Source organism: Azolla caroliniana, unplaced genomic scaffold (genome assembly GCF_043228905.1).
Source record: "Azolla caroliniana isolate FFs.n. ecotype wild unplaced genomic scaffold, voAzoCaro1.0.p SCAF_1, whole genome shotgun sequence".
Classification (NCBI taxonomy): domain Eukaryota; kingdom Viridiplantae; phylum Streptophyta; class Polypodiopsida; order Salviniales; family Salviniaceae; genus Azolla; species Azolla caroliniana.
The window spans coordinates 30,694,127-30,715,295 of NW_028230436.1; the positions used below are offsets into that span (position 1 = coordinate 30,694,127).

The following is a 21,169-nucleotide window of genomic DNA, read 5'->3' on the forward strand; positions in this document are numbered from 1 at the left end:
TCAGCAAATGTTCTCAATGGACAAAGCAAAATTACAAATTCCTCAAATGATTAAGGTATAGTACAAAAATGCCCAAAGACAAATGGCAAAAAAACTATCAAACAAGAATACAGGATACTAATATAATAAGTTTCAATCAATTGAAGACGGCTATAAGTAGGAACCATACAAAACCACAGATATTCCATTTCAATGAACAGAGATTTAATCAACTTTACCAGACTGGGTCGACTTTATGCACTAGATTTTGCATCATCATAATATGCAATAATTCAAGTGGCCTAAAAATCTTTGCTCTTTAACACCCATTTCTTGGGTTTAATTTAAATAAAAGCGAATTTGGTGTTCCGTTTTGATTCTTTTCCATCTGATATAGATAGATAGATATAATCTATAAACATATATTACCATTATCACACAGCCAGGTATATACAAGGATTCAAAAGAGAAAACTACTTGAGAATCTCAAACATTTAAGATAGGTATGGGTTTGTAATTCAGGTATGTTGCAGCTGTAAGGAACACACAACTAAAGGCCACATAAATTTTGATCCAAAACAATGAAGAAAAGATTACCATAAGCATGATACATGAGAACAATATTACAAAGCAGAAATTGAACATGCACGTGGCCATGCTCAGCTCCTCTTCAATGCTGCTACCATCGTCAGAAAAGCTCCCCTCTCTATAGAACTGATCTAAGAGTTCATCTTTCCGGGAAAATTCGTTCATAAGCCATGATGATACATCAGATTCAGCCAACGGAATTTCTTGTACAGGTATTCTCTTAATATGCATGTGGACTTCGCTTGGGTTTGTACCTAGTGCATTATCAATGAATAGTGGACATTGATTCTTGTACCCAATCGTGACATCATACACTACAAGACACCATAAAATCCTTTGTTATAAATGTGAAATCACAAACTAATTGACATAAAATAGCAACTTTATTCAAACTTCTGGCACACATATTGGCAACATAAAACACTAAATATATATAGAAATCATCAGCAGGGAAACAGAATCTTCATCTATGCTCTGGTCTTACCTTGCTTAATCAGAAATTATCTTATGCTTCCAATTTGAGCACTTCATCTATACAAACTATTGCCTCAGATGTTTATACACAAAATCTCCAATAAGGGAACTATAGAGCTATGATGCATTCTACCAAGTCAAATTCTACACTTCCATGCGCTACGTGGTTTATGTACACAGCCAGTCTTGCTCTGAACCTAAGAAGACCAAGGTCGTGATCTTCCTCTGAACCTAAGCAAGACTCACTTCAGTATTGCAAAAGACCAGCTACAGTGGATTGATTCATGTATTCATCACGAGATCACCTTTGCGAGGCCATTGAGGAGGTTCAACATGCATATAACAATGCAGACCTCAAAGATCAAAGAAGGTTAGAATCTTGTAGAAGCTAGACAAAACATCATTATTCTTCTCGGGGAATCCTTCGTAACATCGTTGTTTTCTTGTCAATTAGTAACTCTTACTTTCTCCCTACTCTTTGCTTCTTTCTCGAGAAAAGAGACGTATTGCAGAATCAAAGATCAGTTCCAGTCAAAGGACTTCAACACTTGATCCAAAAATGGTTACTCTTCCGTTCTTTTTCTTTGCGTAATGATAGCTCTAGTAAGGATATTGATGCGACACATCCTATCCTTACAGCCCATTCAAACTAAAAACTATGAACAGGAGTTTGAGGATCAACGTACCTGCATCAATGGAATCACGAAGATGATTTAAGCAAGTATAGAAACCCTTTACTCGAGGTAAGAGAACATTGTGCAATTTTGGCAAACCATGCTCCTCTGCAAAATTTTGACTACGTAAGCATTTTTCCTCCCTGCATCAAATGGAAAACATTTATCATCATTTCATAATGTTATATGATGTTTCATTGCTACGAAACGAGAAAGTTCCCTGAACTGACAACAAACTAAAACTAAAAATGCAATCTACCACATAAATGAAAGGGCTACCCTAGTACTGAAGAAGACTATCAAAATGATCTTTGCTCTATTTATACAATCCATGTGTGCATCATTCCAAAACGTTTTAAATAGGCCTTTGTAGCCTGAACAGGCAGAGAGAGAGAGAGAGAAAGAAAGAAATAGGTGTATGCTTGAGATTCGTGCTGATCCACATTGTGTATTTGTCCAGCTGCATGACTATATGTTCATATCATCAGATTAGTATTCAGTACCGAGAATTCTAATATGCATAATTGTTCTGAGCTTAATGACGATCTAGCAGACTCATAGACATGCTTACACTTTCCTCTTATCTCGCCTGTGATTAGACCTATCTGTGACCATGGCTTCATTGCACAGTTACCAACCGCATGATGCACTGGTCCAACAGAAGAATTTGGGTTTGGTTTCTTGAATTCAGCTTTGTCTTTTCTGTAGCAGCTGACTTTCAGTGAGAACATTCAAAGCATGCTGCCCTTTTGCTTCCTCCATCAAAGTTTTTCTTTTTTGATACATCTTCCTGGTTGAATTCATTTTTTATTCTTTTTCTTGATCAAAATCTTGATTGTTCCTTAAAAGACTTTCCATCAGAATCATTGTTATAATTTGAGAATTTATGTAGAAATCCAATTGCCTTGCAACAAGGCAATGGCTATAGATACATTCTCTATGAAGTGTGTATATTTATCACATCATATAATTCCATGCATAAGTGTCCCTAATTTATTTGGGTAAACTACAACAATACTTTTCCTAAAGGAGCTGATAAGCAATAAGGCCTCCAAAACTAAATTTTGGAGATTCCTGCATCTAGCTTCTGCCAAACCAACATGATTCCAACTTAGAAAGTGTTCGTCAACCATGCAAATGAAAAAACTTGTTAGAATTGAACCTAAAAAGAAGGTGCTTGACTTTGCATTAACATTATAACTCATTGAAATAAATCACCCATCTAGAAGATGGCTGCCGACTGCAATTTTGAGAATTCCCCCATGTATGATGCAACAAATTGTTGTATAAAAGTTAAAGCCTCCAACTTTTCTTCCATTCCACTGACTATGATTTCTCCAAATAGTTACTCACTAACATGAATTCTTTTTCTTTCCAAAACCAAATTTTGGGTTTTCATCATAAGAGAGGTTTGTTTGAATAAGCCAAGTTTTTCTCATACTGCCAATGTCACCTCTTTAAAAATACAACTAGTTTCTCACTTTTTCACATTTCTAACTTTTAAGTAAATGTATGTAGTGCCCAGCTCCACATACATCAGAATCCAATGGTAACTACAATGGCCACGTGCTGTTCCCGGAGCCTACTGGTCATGTTTACTCCAGTCTACAGACCATTGCAATTTAGCCATGCAATTCAGCTTTCCGAAATTCAAGAGATTTGATAATCAAGTAAAGTAAAATAAGTATGAAACAAGTAATAAATGCAAACAAAATGACAGCTCCCTGTGACAAAGAAGATAATAAATCATCTTCACCACCAATCAGCATCTCTCTGTACCATGCTTCTTCTAGATGCTCCATTTAAATGCATGATAAGAGGATGGATTGCCTACAGTATACTTACGTGTAATCGGTTCCTTCGGGGAAAATGATGAGCCAGAGCGGATCGCAACGATCTTTGAAAGAAGAAAGGATACGCTCAAAAATCAAAGTATCCATTTCCCATTTCCTGTAAATGGGAAGAAACTCTAACACGTGAAATGCCCAACCAAACACGGGAGCATTCCTCGCACTACTCTTCATCACATATTTAACATTGCCTATTCGTTTCTTTCTCAATGCAAGGTTCCATAGATACATCCAATCCACTTCCGTCCGATGGTTACAGATCAAGATGATTCTTTCCCGAGCAGGGAGCTTGTTTCCTGAAACGATCACTTTCGTCTTGTTGATCTTCTCGAATAAGAAAGGCCACATGGCAAGCCAGTGCCCAAATATGGAAGAAGTGAGTTTTCTGCTCCAATGGAGGCTAAATAACCTGAGGAAGAAGAATGTGAACGGAGCAAGAAAGAGGAGAAGAATGAAGGCAGATACTGTTAGGATTAGCAAAATAACCAGAGCTTTCAATACTCTGAGGTAATGAAGAAAGCAATCCTTGCTGCACCGTTTCTTCTTCTCCTCGTCTTTGATGTTGCCTTTGTCTTTCTTCTTCTCTTCTCTCTGTGTTCCTCCTGCTTCTTGAGATTTCAGAAGCACGTTTACCGCCATCGCTGCAGCAACACAATCTGCAGCCCCCACCATGGATAGAGCAAGGAAGAATCTAGTTCTTTGTCTAAAATCTCCACACAACCCTTCTCTCTCTCTCTCTCTCTCTTTCTATTCTGGAAATGCAACGTCTCTTGATTGGAGGAGGGGGCTGACGTGGCATGAAATGATTGGGCTTTGTCTATGGCCATGTGGCATCAAATGATTGGTTCTTTGGCCACCCGGATGCCCGGCATTGGCTCTCTCTTCCTTCCCATTTTGATATGGAAATGCTGGTGTGGCAAACCTGGGCCCGGGTTCCATCGGCCAGAATGACATGGCACCACATTATTGGCTCCCCAGCAAATAGTGTATGTATATGGTTTTTTTCTCTGGTAGGCCTCGCCCGTGCTCAATATGTACTAATTTTGATGAGTTTGTCGGCGATTTGATGAAAACAAACATCTTTTCCACTAAACCCAATAATAAAATCCTTGACCTCATAGGCAATGTGCTCCTAGACAAGTTCAAATCAAATGTGACCCTGGGAACTAGCAGTTTTTTTGTTTTGTTTTATGTAATCACTTGGTTGTCCGTCGTGTCTAAATACAATTTGCTTGGCCCACAATCTTCTAACTTTGCAAATGATTCCTTTCGTTGCATCTATCCACGTTAACACAGACACACACATCAAATTACAATCTCATCTTCTTCAATCAATACGATCAAAATGTTTTACATTGTTTCCGCTTGGAATGGTTTTTAGTTTTTAAATTTCAATTTGTTTTAACTTTCTAAAAGAAAATGATTTGGAAATTTACTCCAGTGTTTGTGGTCTTGCAAAATTGGTGGTGTGTATGAGGTGATGGGCATTCTATACAAGCGTCCCTTCACCCTCCCATCACAAAGTTGTGTCGCACGCATGCACAAGTTTTGAACATGTGACATGGCCAATTTATAAATATCTAGTAGGCAAGGGTAAAATTGTCAAGACCAATGCCAAATAGGTTTACAAGTATCGAGTGACTTGATATGAGTCGTGAAGCAATTTACCGTCAAGAGCACAAACCCAACATATCTCTCCTTCCACTCACATCTTAGACATGTCCTTTAAGAATACGCTTTTTAATTAGAGCTCCAACCTCCGTTTAGAAATCAAGAAGACAATTTGCTTTACATTTGTCTTATGGGCACAAAATAGACATAGGGTTTTCAAGTACCATATAACGAGCAAGGTAGCGTACCACGTAGGATCAATCTTGTGTGAGCAATGCCAAGGGAAAAGCTAACGCTTACTTCTACATCAAACAATTTTGTGAGCATAGAGAGCTCTCAGTAATTGGTGATGCACTATGTGAACACCCAAACCCAAACCTCCTTTTTTTTTAACAAGGACACAACGAGTAAGTGCCCGCAGCTCCTTGCGAGTAGCCATGTTTTCATAATGTGAATACCGTGATTTCCTTTTTGACACAATATTGTATGTTATGTGTGTATAGTGTGTATGTATGTATGTATGTGTGTGTGTATGTGTGTATGTGTGTCTGTGTGTATGTATGTATGTATTCATTCCAATCTCCATTGTCCAACAATCAAGTTCTCCACACAAAAATATAACTAAAATTGCTTTTTTTTGTGTGAGCTCACACACTCGAAAGAATCATAGACAAACAGCACTATAATTTGTGGTTCTGATTCGGGCACTCTCCTCTGTGGAAATACGGTGGAGATGAGCGTCGCAGAAATGGATGGGGACTTTATCAATCAGCCGTAATAATCGCCCCGTGTCGTCCCCTCTGTATCGAACGAAGGTAAAATTCTCATTGAACATTCATATGTACATATTTATGTATGCATCTACCTTCAATCATTTTTCTGTTATCATCTACGAGCTCAGCACAGCTAAAGAAGGAGATTTTCTCTTCAATCTCATTTACCAGCTAAGAGTAGAAACAGAATTAAGGATTAGATATGTGTCGTTCACATCTTTATCACAATTCATTAAAATGCTTGGCAACAGCGTGGGTCAATTCGGTTGTAAAGGGATCAAAGAGTGTAATAGAAAGATATAAAATTGCTGTTAATTCATTCTGTTTTCACATAGAGTCTAATGAAATGAAACTCTGCGAATTAGTAAAGAAGATTTTCCTGCAAACTGTTCTGCAATCATAGTATCAGCTTACATTGATGGTGGGAGCTCTGTTTGATAAACAAGAAAAGGACACAAGTTGGATATTAAAATTTCCAGTTGTAAAGGGAATACGAAACAATGGAAATATGTCAATTTCTACTACATGCTTGTACATTTTGTGGTGTTTTCTTGTCATTTCATATTCTTTCATGCATGGAATGAGGATTAGTTGATAAGTGAAAGAAAAACTTCTGTGGAAAGCCCATTTCATGATATGAGGAGGGGAGCTCAGATAAGAGCGTTTCAAGGAAGTGATCGAAATGACCATTCTTTTATGATTGAAAGAGAGCCCAAACAAGAGTGATGTGGAGATTGGATGAGATCAAAATGCCCATTGTATTTTGTGACAAATAATTAGGCAAGCTCAAACAATAACGTTCCAGTAACAACCAAAATTGGCCTTCTATGTTATGGCCATGTCAGTTCAAAAAAGAGTATTTCAATGAACCAAAATAGCTATTCTATAATTGTGGATGGGGACAGGAACAAAGTGATCATTCCATGTTATGAGTCATGGTCTAAGAGTTTGAATATGGGGATCTCTTGAATGAAGCTAAAATGACCATTCTATGCTATGAATCATGATTAAGGGTATTTGAACCAACGCATTTCTTGCACAGAACCAAAATGACTATTCTATGTTATAATTAATCAAGGGAGCTTGAACGAAGAGCTTTTTTTGGATGGAACCAAAATGATCATTATATGCCATAATTGAGGGAGTTCAAAGAAGGTATTTCTCTCATAAAGGACTGGGAATGCCGGAGTTTGAACCAAGGCAATTTGTGGATAGAACCAAAACAACCATTCTATATTATAAACATGATCAAGGGAGTTCGAACAAAGGGCATTTTGTGGACAAAAACAAAATAATTCCATATAATGATTGAGGGATTTCAAAGAAGGTATTTTTCTGGGAAGAATAGGGATGAGATCAAATAAGCATTATATGATCAAGGGAACACAAACAAGACCCTTTTAAGTTTTGAGAGGGGGAGAGGATTCCCATGAAGATCCATAGATATGCATATGTCATGGACAAGATAACCTTATCCAGAGGAATCTAGAAAGGTCTAGAAGTTTCTAAATAGGCTTCACAACTGGCAATGGATATTAGATTCTACATCAAGATTGAATTTGTTTCCCTATTTGCAGAATACTTCATTTGAACGGATTATGGGTGAAAAGTTTCCATTTAGTCTTGCATTTATATACAATTAATGTAAGTCCCTTTTTCTAAGAAAAAACATCCATAAATACATACAATGAATGCCCCTCTCCTTCCAGATGACTATAATGCATGATAGATAGGCCCACAAGGAGGTGAGGGCCATATACACTAATAATTCCCTCTATTCAAGGAGGAGATTTTGTGGTCTAAGGTTCCAACCACATGAGCGTAGGTGTCCATGCCTAATATGAAATATCAAACAGTTCAGTTGTACCCTAAGAAGTATTCTCTGTGGGAAAGTCCAATGTAGGTTGTGGTTTCATGCCTGACCTTTTTGATTAAAGCATAAACTAAAGCTATGAACAATGGTAAAGCTTGCGTTTTATGGCAGGAGAAATCAATAGTCATGGGTATGATCTATTTAAAATGAAAGCATTTCCTTATGGTATAGCTTGGATTTCATACTTACTAATGCATTTACTGTTAAATTCTTAAGCTTTTATTGGTTCATGTATGATAGGATTTTGTGGGCTGTTGAATGTACATAATGGAGTTTGCCAAGGCAGATGGCACAGCTCTAAGGGCAAGACACACACACTTGTGCAGTTCCCTGAGGAACAAAGTCCAAGCTTTAGAGGTAGGGTTTTCAGTTTCCAAAGTTGTGAGTGACAGAACAAACCAACTTCCTATCAGGCACTTAAGAAGTAAAAAATGCTGGTCAAGTGTCCCAGTGGCTTCAACCAATGCTCCCGAGGGTTCTTCATCTTATATACAGCAAGATGAATCTGTGTATCTCGGCCAACCAGCTAGTAAAGAGGAGGTATATAACATTCATGCAGTTCTACTCTTTGTTTTGTTGTTGTTGTTGGCATTCAGTCTCCCTTAATTTTATTAGAGATGTTATTATCTTGCATACCGACTAATGTGAGTGGGGAGGAGAACTTGGGCCATCCTATATTGTTGAACATATGCATGGGGTTAAGGGGTAACCACCAATGTAGCCAATTTATAATTAAGTGTAAGTTCCGATCAGTATTTATTATAATGGGCTCATGAAGAAATTTACTATTATATATGTGGTTGTGTAAGGCTGAGAGAAGACAAATGTTTACGAGTTCTTAACTTTGCCATTCCTAAAAGCATTATTGGAGTTTGAAAATGTGCCTTGAAGTACAAAACTGAATCCCCTGTATCAAGCTGGGTATAACACAGAAAGAGCCGCAAAAGAGGGAGTAAAAGAAAGTGTAAAATTGTTATAGATGAGATGATGTGGAGTAAGAATTTTAATAGAGTAAAAAATCATTCTGCCATTGAAAAGAGTGCACAAAATACAAAGACAATGAGCTTTCCTGTAGTATTATAGTTATAATGAACTTTCATGTCGTATTATTGCATTGCTAAAGTAAATATTGCAATGAGAGCTGATTCAAAAGTTATCTATTAGACATCCGAGGAAGTGAACAGGTGTATCTCCAATGACCAAGCAACTTTGTTGTATTGTTCTTTTTGGCCTAGGTTCTAGTTTGCATTAACCAACATCTAGGGTTGGGTCATGATTTATTGAATGACCCCCATTGACCCACCCCTTTTCAATGTGTAACATTGTTATGGATACTTTCTCTGTTTGTTTTCTGGTACTCCTTTATTGGATATCTCATCATTTAAATAGTAAACAGTAGATTAAACACATGAAGTTAAAATAGAAAAGTATGCTAATGTTTACTCAGCTGAAACTGTAATGCCCATGACAGCTGGCAGCCATGCGAGAAAGTGCTATGCGCACGAGACTAATGCGCCGTCTAAGTGATGCAAACCTTTATGGGCGGCATATACAACGACAGGTTTGCACCTTCCAATTTCAGTAGTTTAATTACTAGATTGTTGGAAGCACTAGTGCTGATGCTTATCCTTGCAAGACGTTTTAGTTCTCATCAGCATGATCATGCTTGAGGTGTAATATCATGTGGTTTTTAAGCTAAATTTAAAATCAATTCCAGTTTAACCATTATTATCACGGTTCTTGGTTTCCATACTGCTATGCTAGCTCTTTAATTTCATCCAATTGAATTCCTGTTCAGCTACTTGAGAAAGAAGCTGCATTATTGAAGTGTAAAAGTGAACTAGCGACAATGGAAACTGAAATAAAGGTATATTTGTTTTTCTGCTTCATTGACTTCACATCATATGCATTTATTCATTGACGCAGAAAATTGCAATGCTCTATCTTTATTTGCTATGTTGGATTAAAGTACTACTTTATATCATGAGAGGAAGCTTCTCTCCATGGAAAATCACAGTATGTTCATGACCTATATATAATCATCTTAATCATGCAATGCTTTTATCAGAACTTAGTAGAACCACTTGATTGAACAGTATATAGTTGCACACAAAATGTTACTTCTTGATTCTAGTATCTTCAGAAATCCTAGTATATGGAAACTTCTTGATGGCTGTAGCAAACATTGTTGTTTCAATAACATTTTTGGGTTTATACATATGAGTCTCAATGCTTAATGTTGACCTATGCTCAGGGCAGCATGGTTTAAGCTTAGCTGATCCTCCCGGTCCCACTGATTTTTACTGTGTGAGACCTGAAGGGTGAATGGGTATAGTAATTCCACATGTTCAATCAATATTGCTAGCAACTTTAGTTATGAAGTCAGAGGTCAGCAATGAGCATTGTGTTATGGCACATCTTGATTATTGTCATTAGGACATTGTATTTTTATTCTTCGTAAGGTTTTCTCCAGTGGTGAATTTTTATCTAAATCAATGGCGAGGTTGTTGGTTTACTGCTTTTGAAAGTTCCACCAATTTCTGTTGTTCTCATGCTTCCTCAAGCACAACAATTACTTGCACTAAACCCATTGCATTGTGAGTTATGTGAACCTCACTTGAGTTGATCTATTCTACTTTCCATAAAATATTTTGCATAGTTCATCACATGAACATTCGCCATCTTTGAAGCGGTTTTTGTGTATGATTGCATAACTTTGAAAATGTACTTTTTGGATGAGCAATGTCATCAGTCATGTATGTTGAGCAATGCCATGGTCATGTCTGTCTCATAGGTTTTGGTAACATTTCCTAGGGACACTGTCATCAGTCATGTATGTTTTGAGCAATGCCATGATCATGTCTGTCTCATAGGTTTTGATAACATTTCCTCGAGACACTGTCATGAAATTTGACTGAAACTTTAATATAATTTTTGCATGTAGATGAGTTTGGATGAAAACAAAAGGCAAACTTGATACTATCTATTTCTGTAAAATCTCCAGAACCTGCTGCACTTGGCTCAGGAAGTCGCCAGTGAAGGGCCTAGACCAGGGTCAAGAAAAATTAACGGAAAATACATTCAGTCTCATTTCACATTGAAACTCAAAGGCAATAATTCTTTTTCAAATCTTCATAATGCTAGTAAATGCCTAGATTTTCTGCTCTAAAATTATATCCCGACCTTAAAATTTTAAACCCTCATTTTCCTTCAGAGTTGCATGAATGTGTGGCTCGACAAGTTGAAGATATTGATACAGTATGCTATCGTGATGTGCCACTTGTTTGGTATGGTATGGCAGAGGTAAGTGAGGTTTTTGATGCATAAGCAGACAGATAAATTTTATCTATTTTTTCTTTTAATTGGGGTTTATTCCCTAATTGAATATGGAAAAAAGTGAATTGATCACCTTTAATTCTCCAATCTCTTTTTAGGATGTGCAAGTGATGGGCTCCTTCGATGGTTGGTCTCAAGGCCAACCAATGTCTCCAGAAGCATCTAGCTATTTTACGAAATTTTCCACTACATTGAAATTACGCCCAGGACGGTAACTGGATCTTTCTCTCATATTCTTTTCACTAATTTTTAAGTCAAGACCAAGACATTATTTGCAAAACATATTATGGTGCATTAATGGCCGCTTCTTTGGAAATATAGTATGAAATCATCTTGAGAATGATGATAAGAATTAATATCGAGAGGGAAATCGCAAGAAACTAAAGACATTGACCAGAAACAAAAATATCATGTGATCTTAGATAAATTAGTATAGGAGGATGGTAATGAAATATCACTCTTAAGACATGGGTAAATTTTCTTTGCAAAGAGAAAAATTAGTGCAAAAAGAAAATTGCGGTATAGCAGTAAATATTGACAAGAACTATCAAATATAATGTGATGTGAGATTAATTAGAATTTGTGGGGCTGATGAAAGATTGCAATGTGAAATACTAAATGTTTTTTAGTTGCAAGACTTTGTATGTTGCCAAAAGAGTATTTCAAAAACATTACATTTCACCTCTCCAATGCTGATGAAAAAATGGTCTTTCAAATATAGGTATCAGATCAAGTTCATGGTGGATGGAGAATGGAAGATCTCCCCTGACCTGGCACAAGTTGGTGAAGGCATGACTATAAACAATTTGCTGGTGGTCACATAAAACTTTCTTCCATTAGCTACCTATATGGGATGGTTTTCTCATTGTAACATCATTACCTTAATTTATACAATCATTCCTTTTTGTATTTTATGATAGAGAAAACTTTTCTCTTTAGAGAATCAATTTCTAAGATGGTCATGGTTATGCATTTTCTCTCAATGCTTTTACACCCAACAATTTTAAATACAACTAAAAAGTGATCAATAGTTTACATCTTTAGCAAGTTAATTTACTTGGACATGGAAAAGATGCAGCTTTTACATCCTTTTATGCTCTTATTACATAATAGAATTTATATATCCTCGTGTATCCACGATGTATGGTTATGATGAAACTAAGAAGATGGCTTGGTCATACTATAACTCAATAGATACCTTCTTTTGACATTCTTCTAGTATAAACCACAAATAATAATGACATATCCTCTTGTATCAACAATATTTGTAATTCTAAAACATAGAAGAAGGTTTGATATTACGAGGATCCATTGCCATGCTACCATATTTTTTTCATTCTTCTATTATGCTCCATGAAAAATATGGCATATCCTCTTACACCACCAACATTTGTGTCAAAGTGTTTTCTTTGTAATCATTGGGTGTTGATATGGGCTTTGAATCATCCTTAAGAGATTGTCATTTGCATGTGGGCGATTGCCAATGTTGGGCTTCCATTTGGATGGTTTCTTGAGAGGCTTAACAGTTGAGGACATCAAGTGTGTATCAAACATTTGATATGAACACGAGAGATTTGAGTAGACAAAATCAACGAGTATATGGTGGTCATTGAATGTGAAATCCAACTTGTGTGATTGAGATATGAGACAATTGGTCCAATGCAATCAATGAGTATGCAACAACTATTGCTTGCCAATCCATGCAATGTAGAGATGAGACATGTGATATAGTAATTCAATGGGTACACATGGAGGAAGAGGGGGGGAAACAAGGAAACTCATTCGCATCAATATATAAATGATTAGGGTGAAATTTATAGCCCTAATAAAGTATTGCTAAATCCTTTCAAACATTCACAATGTTTATATTTTGCGGGGGGAAATTGAGGAACCTTTAAAAAATGTTGGTGATAAAAAAAAGGAGCCAAAGGTTTCCAAGATCTAGGGAGAGAAGTTGATAGTCTCACTTTTGCGCCGATGGAGTTAAGGCATCAATTTGATTTCGAGAAACTCAATGGGTACACAAAGTGACCATTGAGCGTGAATCTAACTTGGGATTTAGAGATGAGAACTGATCTGATGGGAGTGGAGAAATGCAGCGGTTGGAAGTCATGGAGTGTGAATCCAACCTGCGATACTAAAAATGAGATATCGAAACAATCAAACAAACTCAATTGGTACAATCAAGTGTGAATCCAAATTTAGATACGGAGAGTGCGCTGTTTATTTCTTGGGATAAACATAGATCTGATCGGACAAACAGGAAGTGTACCATTTGACTGCGAAATTCGAATCCAATCGAAGTGTAATAAGTAAGGCAAAGGCTGCTATCTATACCACGTATCCCCTCCGTGGATTGAAGGAGGAAGGTTCTAACCTCAAGAAATGACCATCTTCATGCAATGGCGAGCATGTCATGGTGCCATTCTGCTCCTCCTTCCATGAAGGATCTCATCCTTACTTCTCAAGAGTGTAGAAACAGTGGTAACCTTTCAGACGCCAGAAGAGTATATATGCAGGTATGTGGTAAGGGTATGGAATGTCTACCACGTCTTGGAACGTTTCTTATCCCTATGTTCATAGAATGTGGAAGCACCCATGATGCTGTCCATGTGTTTCATAAGCTAAACGAGAGAAACGAGCTGCAATGGACCTCCCTTATACAAGGATTTGCTCAGTTGGGAGATCTTGATGCCTCTTGTACCATGTTTAAAAACATGTTGGATGATGAAAAAGTGTCTTATAGTAGTAACTCAACCTTATTTTGCTTGCTAAAAGCTTGTTCGAGATTGAAATGCTTGGAAAAAGGGTTTGAAATCCATACTGAGATCATTGTGGAAGGGTTTGAGATAGATAGATATGTAGTAAGCACTTTGATGGATTTGTATGGGAAATGTGGTTGTTTTGTAGAAGCACAAGAGGTTTTTGATGAGCTTCCAGATCGTAATGTTGTTTCTTGGAATGTATTAATAGGAAGTTGTCTCGAGTTTGAATTCTCTCGGGAAGCTTTGAATTGTATTGAACTCATGTACCTGGAGGGCATCTCTCCCAATGAAGTGACACTTTTTTACTCTATGAAGGGTTGTAGCAAAGTGTTGGATGTGAGCAAAGGCAAAGAGTTGCACTGCTAGGCTATTAAGAAAGGTTATGAGAATGATCCTTTGATAAGCAATGGTCTGGTTGATATGTATGCTAAATTCGGTTTATTTGAAGAGGCATGGGAAGTGTTGATAGAGCTTCAGGTGCAAGATGTAGCTTCTTGGACATCATTGCTAGCAGGATATGTGGAACGTGGGCATCATGAGTATGTGCTTCATTGCTTGGAAGAGATGAGACGAAGAGGCATATCTCCAGATGCCTTTACCTATGCTTGTGTCTTAAGAGCTTGTGGTAACATAGGAGAAATAGCCAAGGGTCATGAGGTACATGGTTTGATACTCAAATTAGCACTCGAAAAGAATGCCTTTGTTTGTAGCTCTTTAGTGGAAATGTATGGAAATCTTGATTTTATTCCAGAATCACAGCAAATATTGAATAAACTACAGACTAGGGATGTGGTTTCATGGAACACATTGATTGGATCATATGTGGACCAAGGACTTTGTGAAGATGCATTGAAGTGCTTTGAAATAATGCAGATTAAGGGTGTGTCTTCAGACGCGGTTACATATGTATGTTGTTTGCAAGCATGTATTCATATAGATGGCATTAGAAGAGGACAAGAATTACATTCCGAGATCTTACAAAAAGGATTTGAGGGAAACCCTAAGGTTGGAAACACATTGGTGGACATGTATGCAAAGTATGGTCAGATAGCTGAAGCAGAAAGAGTTTTTGATACACTATCGAGAAAAGATGTAGTCACTTGGACTGCATTGATGGCCGGATATAACGAGAATAGGGACATGGAACAAACCTTGCACTGTTTTGATCATATGTTATTGAATGGTGTGTCCCCGAATGTTGTTTCATGGAACACATTGATAGAGTGTTATGCAGATAAAGGAGATTTGGAGAAGGTTATTGAATTGTACCAACAGATGCAGGAACAAGGTTTGATTCCTAATGAAGTCACCTTTTCAAGCATAGTGAGGGGGTGTGGCAATACGTCATTAGCCATTCAAACAGGGCAAAAGGTTCATGCTCAAGTCTTAGGTGTAGGGAAAGTCGAAGGAAGCATGGGAAAAGCTCTTGTTGATATGTATGGTAAATTTGGAAGCATGATTGATGCTGAGAATGTGTTTAATGCATTGCATATTAAAAATTGCTTTGCATGGACTGCGCTAGTCATGGGTTATGCTCGCAAAGGAGAGGTTAAGCTTCTTTTTGAGTCATTAGAGGAGATGAATAGGGCAGGAATTGAGCCAGATGAGATCACATTTATCAGTATTCTAACTGTCTGCAGTCATACTGGTCTTCTGAATGTGGGACAAACCTATTTTGAGGTCATGAACTCAAAATTTGGCATATCTCCAAATATTGAACATTATAACTGCATGGCCGATCTACTTAGCCGATCAGGTAAGGTGCGAGAGGCTGTGGCATTGCTGGAAAAACTAGAAATAGGACCTGACTTTGTGATGTGGAATACTATGTTGGGTGCATGTAGACACACTCAAGGCCATTCTGTGGTTGGTAGATTTGCCTTTGAATTATCAGTGGAATTAAATGTAGAGCATAGTGCAGCATATGCTTTGATGATGAACACATTCATGTGGGAAGATGTGTAACAATGACAATGATTTATCTTGACATTCTATGAAATTACAAAATATTTATGGAGTTCAGCCTGCCTATGCTTGGCACAAATGGCAACGTGGCCCACTATTAAGATGGAAGCCAAGTGAGAACATTGTTCGGCTTGTCACTACAGATGTCATTTGATAGTGATCACATTATAAGTCCAGCACCCTATACTCACAGAGTACAAGTCATTTATGGGTAATTTGATCTTAATGGAATGGAAGGTTTGCTCTACGCACAGAGTAGAAGTCACTATATCCATTGGTGCATGAATATATCTCTATATGCATTTCAAATATCGAATGAAAAAGCCTCAACTGCAACAAAGTACATCGTGTCTTGAATTTGATCCACAATATGTTGGACTGGAACAAATGACCTCACGTATTTAGTTTTCCAAGGATTAATACTCAAAGATACAAATACACACGATGGACATGAACTGTTGAAGAGATACTTGACAATAACTTCCTTAAGTTGATCCAATGCCATAATCAATTCTTTGGAGCTTATATTCTCCTCTTTCAATGTCTTATCTACTGGGAACATCCACATCTGTCTTAGGTCAAGGAGGGCTTAATTGAAACCTCTGCTGTCAAAATAAAATGACATTATTCTAAGGAATAAGTCCTTGTACAGACACGGTCTTGAGTAATGACACATCATCAACAACTGGAATTTCAATACTCCAACTTTTATACATCCGAAGGTGCGAAGGCAAACATGTGGAGTCTACATTAGACATACATAATGCGTTTGGGGACAAATGGCTCTTTTGGATTAGAAATAGATTAAAATTTAGATGATGCTTTGAAACACGTCTTGCTTTATGGCTAATCAAAGGGAGGTGCAACATGCAACATGAAGGGCAAGTTTTTGAGATCCTATGAGTAAATTTAATGCTTGTTTCATGGTTCACAAATCTCATGCAAAAATGGTTTCAAGCGGGAATGCATCCCGTGTTCCTAACTACCAATTCGTCAGCATGTGCCGATTGCATACAAACATGAAGAGAGTCACTACGGTAATATGGCCTTTAATTACATATTGAATACTTGGAAATGAGATGAATGGACTTGACAATCATCTTTCCAAGAAGCAAATACTATGAAGTTTGATGCTTTGGACATAAGGGAGCCTGTAATTCTTAACATACCTCGACACAAATAAGATGAAGTTTATTAAAACTTGATAGCAATTAGTATGCAAGAATCAAACATGAGACTTTTTTTGCCATGAACGCTTGGGTCAAGGGGTCTTAATAGTACGCATGTCCATGATGTGATATCTGGCATTGTTTAAGAGATTTGAAAAGTGAATGTATTTGTTTTTGATAGAAATAGTACAAAATGTACAAAACCATCCTTATTGCACAAGTGTTAGGAAGATGTAAAACAAGCCAGATATGTTATTCGCTTGGCTAATTATGGTCCTGAAGGTTTTGATTGAATCCACTAAGGCTTTATTTGGGTTTATGAAAGTAAAAAAAATGTTTTCTTTTTTAATCAAGGGTATGTTGTTTCATTGAAGTTGTCATTGAAATCAATCTATCATAAGCAAAAAATGTACTTGGGGCACACATAGTTGCAAACTAGAATGTCATGGTTCCCCATCAATCATTTAAATATCATTTATATTCTAGTATAGATGTCTATTTAAGAGGCATTATTGAAATTCTGGTCTCTTATTCATGGGGCACTTTTGTTACTCTCTCCATTTAAAAACCCTTTAAATATAGTTTTCATTTACTAGTCCATATATTGTAGGATGTAGCTCCATTTAAGGAAATTCTAGGCTTGCCTCTTGTATGAGGGGCATTAGGTATTATTGATATTCAACTACATTTGTGGATACTTTTGCGGAACTGTTGTTCATATCTTGTTTGCAAACAATCGATACGTATGGTACATACTATCAAATGTGACAATTGTTGTTGATATTTATGACGAATATTGTTGGTTCTTATTGTACATACTACCCGATAGAGGGGTGGTGTTGATATTATCTCGTATATGAGAGGTAATTGACGTTTTTCCAACATTTTCCATTTTGTATATATACCACACAATGTGAAGAGTACAAATTTCTCGCAAGTAACTTTGGGAGGAACTTTCTATAATGAAAAATTAACTATGTGTGAGAGGTATTGTCAATAACTTGGGAGTATAGAACCAATATAATCAATATGTATCGCCAAACGTGAAGGGTATCGTTGATATTTTCCAAATGTAGAAAATCTAAGGTCTATATCACCAAATAGGAAGGGTATTTAAGGAAATAAAATTTTGCATACTAAAGAGCTCTGCTACAACAACATTAATCATCGGAATGGAGGAAAACAGGTGTTTTCGCGTTGCCTTTTGTATGCATTGTGCATCTGGACATTAGTTCGTTAAGGGGGAAGCACAATCCATGGCGTCTTCCTCACAAATTGGACTGTGGAATTCAACCATCAGAACATATCTTAGACAAAAGCAAACTTACTTAGCTTTGCAAAGCTTCCATCAAATGCTTCAAGAATCAGTTCTTGGGGATATGGATATGTTCATAAGTTTACTCTCTGCATGTGCAAACATGAATGACATTAACCTTGGCAAGAAAACTCATGCTTGTATGTGTTTTGTTAATAATGCACTCAAGGATACAAGGGTAGGAAATGCTCTTGTTAACATGTACGGAAAATGCGGTAGCATTGAAGATGCTCTCCACATCTTTGATATAATGCAACAAAGAGATTTAATCTCATGGTCTGCGATGGTATCAGTTTATGCTAAACATGGACATGATAAAGCATCATTTCATATGTTTAGAAATATGCAAGAAGAAGGTATACTACCGAATCGGGTTACTTTTATAAGTGTTTTGTCTGCTTGCGCTCATTCTTCAGCTATAGTGGAAGGTAAAAGAATTCATTCCCGAATTATTCAATGTGGTGGTGATGTGGTTCTTGAAACTGCCCTTGTCAACTTCTATGGTAAATGTGGTAAATTGAATGATGCACAAGATGTTTTTGATAAGATGACTAATCAAGATGTAGTTGCGTGGAATGCCATTATAACAGTGTCAGTTCATGATAGTCAAGGCCAATTAGTATTTCACCTGTTTAATCAAATGCAATCAGAAGGTTTTAGACCTGATAGGGTGACCTTTACAAGCATGATCGATGCATGTGCCAACCATTTGCTTTTTGGAGAAGGTATGCATTTACATGCCTACATAATGGAAGAGGGATTTGATAAGGATATTGTGGTAGCAACAGGGCTGTTTGACATGTATGGTAGATGTGGTAGTATTGAGGATTCTCGTAAGGTATTTGAAGAAATGCCAAATCGTAATGTTATCACATGGAATGCCTTGATTGCTGTTTATGGACAACATGGCCTGGGGAAGGAAGCTATTCACATTTTCACTGCAATGGAAGAAGAAGGCACGGTTACTGACAGTATCACTTTTATAAGCATTGTTGATGCATGTGCGAGTCTTTCAACACCATTGGAAGGTCAGCGTATGCATTCTTATACAATCACGAAGGGTTTTGATTCCGAACGTGTCATTGGAAATGCATTGATCAATATGTATGGGAAGCACAACAGACTAGATGAGGCTCAATATGTTTTCAACAAAATGCTAGAGTGGGATGTTGTTACTTGGACTTCTATGATCACAATTTATTCTCAAGAAGGGCGAAGCCGTGAAGCACTTCAAATCTTTGAAAAAATGCGTGATGCAAATGTAAAAGCAGACAAAGTTGCTTTTATAAGTGGTCTTGCTGCATGCACAACTCATATGGCAATGGCAGATGGTAAGCAAATGCACGCTTATATCGATGATAGTGGAATTGAGATGGATATTAACATGGGGAATGCCCTTGTCACTATGTATGCAAAATGTGGTAATGTAGATGCTGCACTTGGAATCTTCAATGAAATGCCAAATCAGGATTTAATTTCATGGAATGCTGTAATAACTGCATTTGCTCAGCATGGTTTGGGGAAAGAAGCTATCCAATTCTGCCAGAGAATGCACACAAAAGGCTTTTCACCAACTAAAGTTACATTTGTGGGTGTCCTTACTGCATGCAGTCATGCTGGATTGATTGATGAAGGTTGTTGTTTTTTTAAATGTATGGATGATTATAAGGGTATAGAGCTTGATGTAGATCATCAGGATTGCATGATTGACTTGTTTGGACGATCCGGATGCTTAATAGAGTCTGAAATATTGGTACATAAAATGCCATTTCAGCCAACAGTTCTGTCTTGTTTAGCTTTGCTCGGATCTTGCAAACTTGTTTCCGATGTGAATAGAGGAGAATGCATAGCTCGGATGCTATATGAGTTGGACCCTAGTAATGCGGCTCCTTATGTGATGCTGTCAAATATTTATGTTGCAGCTGGCAAGGAGGCTAATTTAAATGAATTACTAGATATGATTGATGTATTTGACTTGAGGCAGCAATTTGATATTCTTGATTGGGAGTTGCAAACACCAGTTTTTATCTAAGATAAAAAAAAGTCAGAAAATATTGATCAGTAAGGGAATATTCAGATGTCTGATTGGAGATGAAACAATCTTCGTAATTTGCGCAACACTGCAGTAGCTGAGTTGAGATTGCAAAGAAAACATTGAATGAAGAAAGTGATTGATTATCTGAAACGAATGACTGCAGAGATATGTTGCTACATACCATGTGATTTGGCTCCATATCTACGACAAGTGAAAATTATGAGTACCATTGGTGGAGGTATCTCACATTCACTAGTGTGGCAAAGAAAGAAATGTTGTGCTGTTACATGAAGAAGGCCAAACTGGTCAATGTGAATCTAAACTGATTATGGAATTGCTTCAGTTCAGATATAGAGGAGTGATGCAAGAGCTGAAATCAATACATGAATGAAACAAAGGATTTAAACCAATTTCAACATCTTATGCTAGTATCTTGAAGGAGGCCAAACTGAACCATAAGAATCCAAACCAATACAACATATTTCAGTCCACATACATAAATGAACCACCTTGATGCAAAAGTGCTGACTCCAAAAAGGAGTTATGTATATGAGATACAACTGTTTGATAGAGCATTGCAACAATCTCGAAAGCAATACTCCGGTGATGCTGAGATAGCCTGGAATTTTCAGACCTCAAGTACGGACACCAACCTTTATGGACTGTCTATACTTCTTTTAGGATCATTGCTTTGCTGGATGTTCTCAGTCCTGTGCATATTTGGAATTTGGTGGGCTCAAAATCTCGTCTTCCCTATTTTCC

The 21,169-nt window shown here is 37.2% G+C and overlaps 3 protein-coding genes across 3 annotated transcripts; 2 read left to right on the forward strand and 1 right to left on the reverse strand.

Annotated features, from left to right (window-relative positions):
* Positions 1-383: 383 nt before the first annotated feature.
* On the reverse strand, positions 384-4,287 carry LOC147869666 (putative 1-acyl-sn-glycerol-3-phosphate acyltransferase 5). Its single transcript, XM_087331798.1, has 3 exons — positions 3,561-4,287; positions 1,728-1,858; positions 384-881 (listed from the first exon to the last, which is right to left on the reverse strand). Exons 1-3 carry the CDS (start codon positions 4,235-4,237, stop codon positions 466-468), a joined length of 1,224 nt encoding a protein of 407 aa, XP_087187924.1. The 5' UTR covers positions 4,238-4,287; the 3' UTR covers positions 384-465.
* Positions 4,288-5,824: 1,537 nt separating this feature from the next.
* LOC147869667 (protein PTST, chloroplastic-like) lies at positions 5,825-12,193 on the forward strand. Its single transcript, XM_087331799.1, has 8 exons — positions 5,825-5,991; positions 8,063-8,362; positions 9,294-9,383; positions 9,621-9,689; positions 10,827-10,932; positions 11,037-11,125; positions 11,257-11,369; positions 11,880-12,193. Exons 2-8 carry the CDS (start codon positions 8,081-8,083, stop codon positions 11,980-11,982), a joined length of 852 nt encoding a protein of 283 aa, XP_087187925.1. The 5' UTR covers positions 5,825-5,991; positions 8,063-8,080; the 3' UTR covers positions 11,983-12,193.
* A 1,367-nt stretch (positions 12,194-13,560) lies between these two features.
* On the forward strand, positions 13,561-20,977 carry LOC147869668 (pentatricopeptide repeat-containing protein At1g74600, chloroplastic-like). Its single transcript, XM_087326708.1, has 4 exons — positions 13,561-13,677; positions 13,783-14,121; positions 14,290-15,885; positions 18,290-20,977. The coding sequence occupies exons 1-4, from the start codon at positions 13,561-13,563 to the stop codon at positions 20,402-20,404; spliced, it is 4,167 nt and encodes a 1,388-aa protein (XP_087182834.1). The 3' UTR covers positions 20,405-20,977.
* The last annotated feature ends 192 nt before the right edge of the window (positions 20,978-21,169 follow it).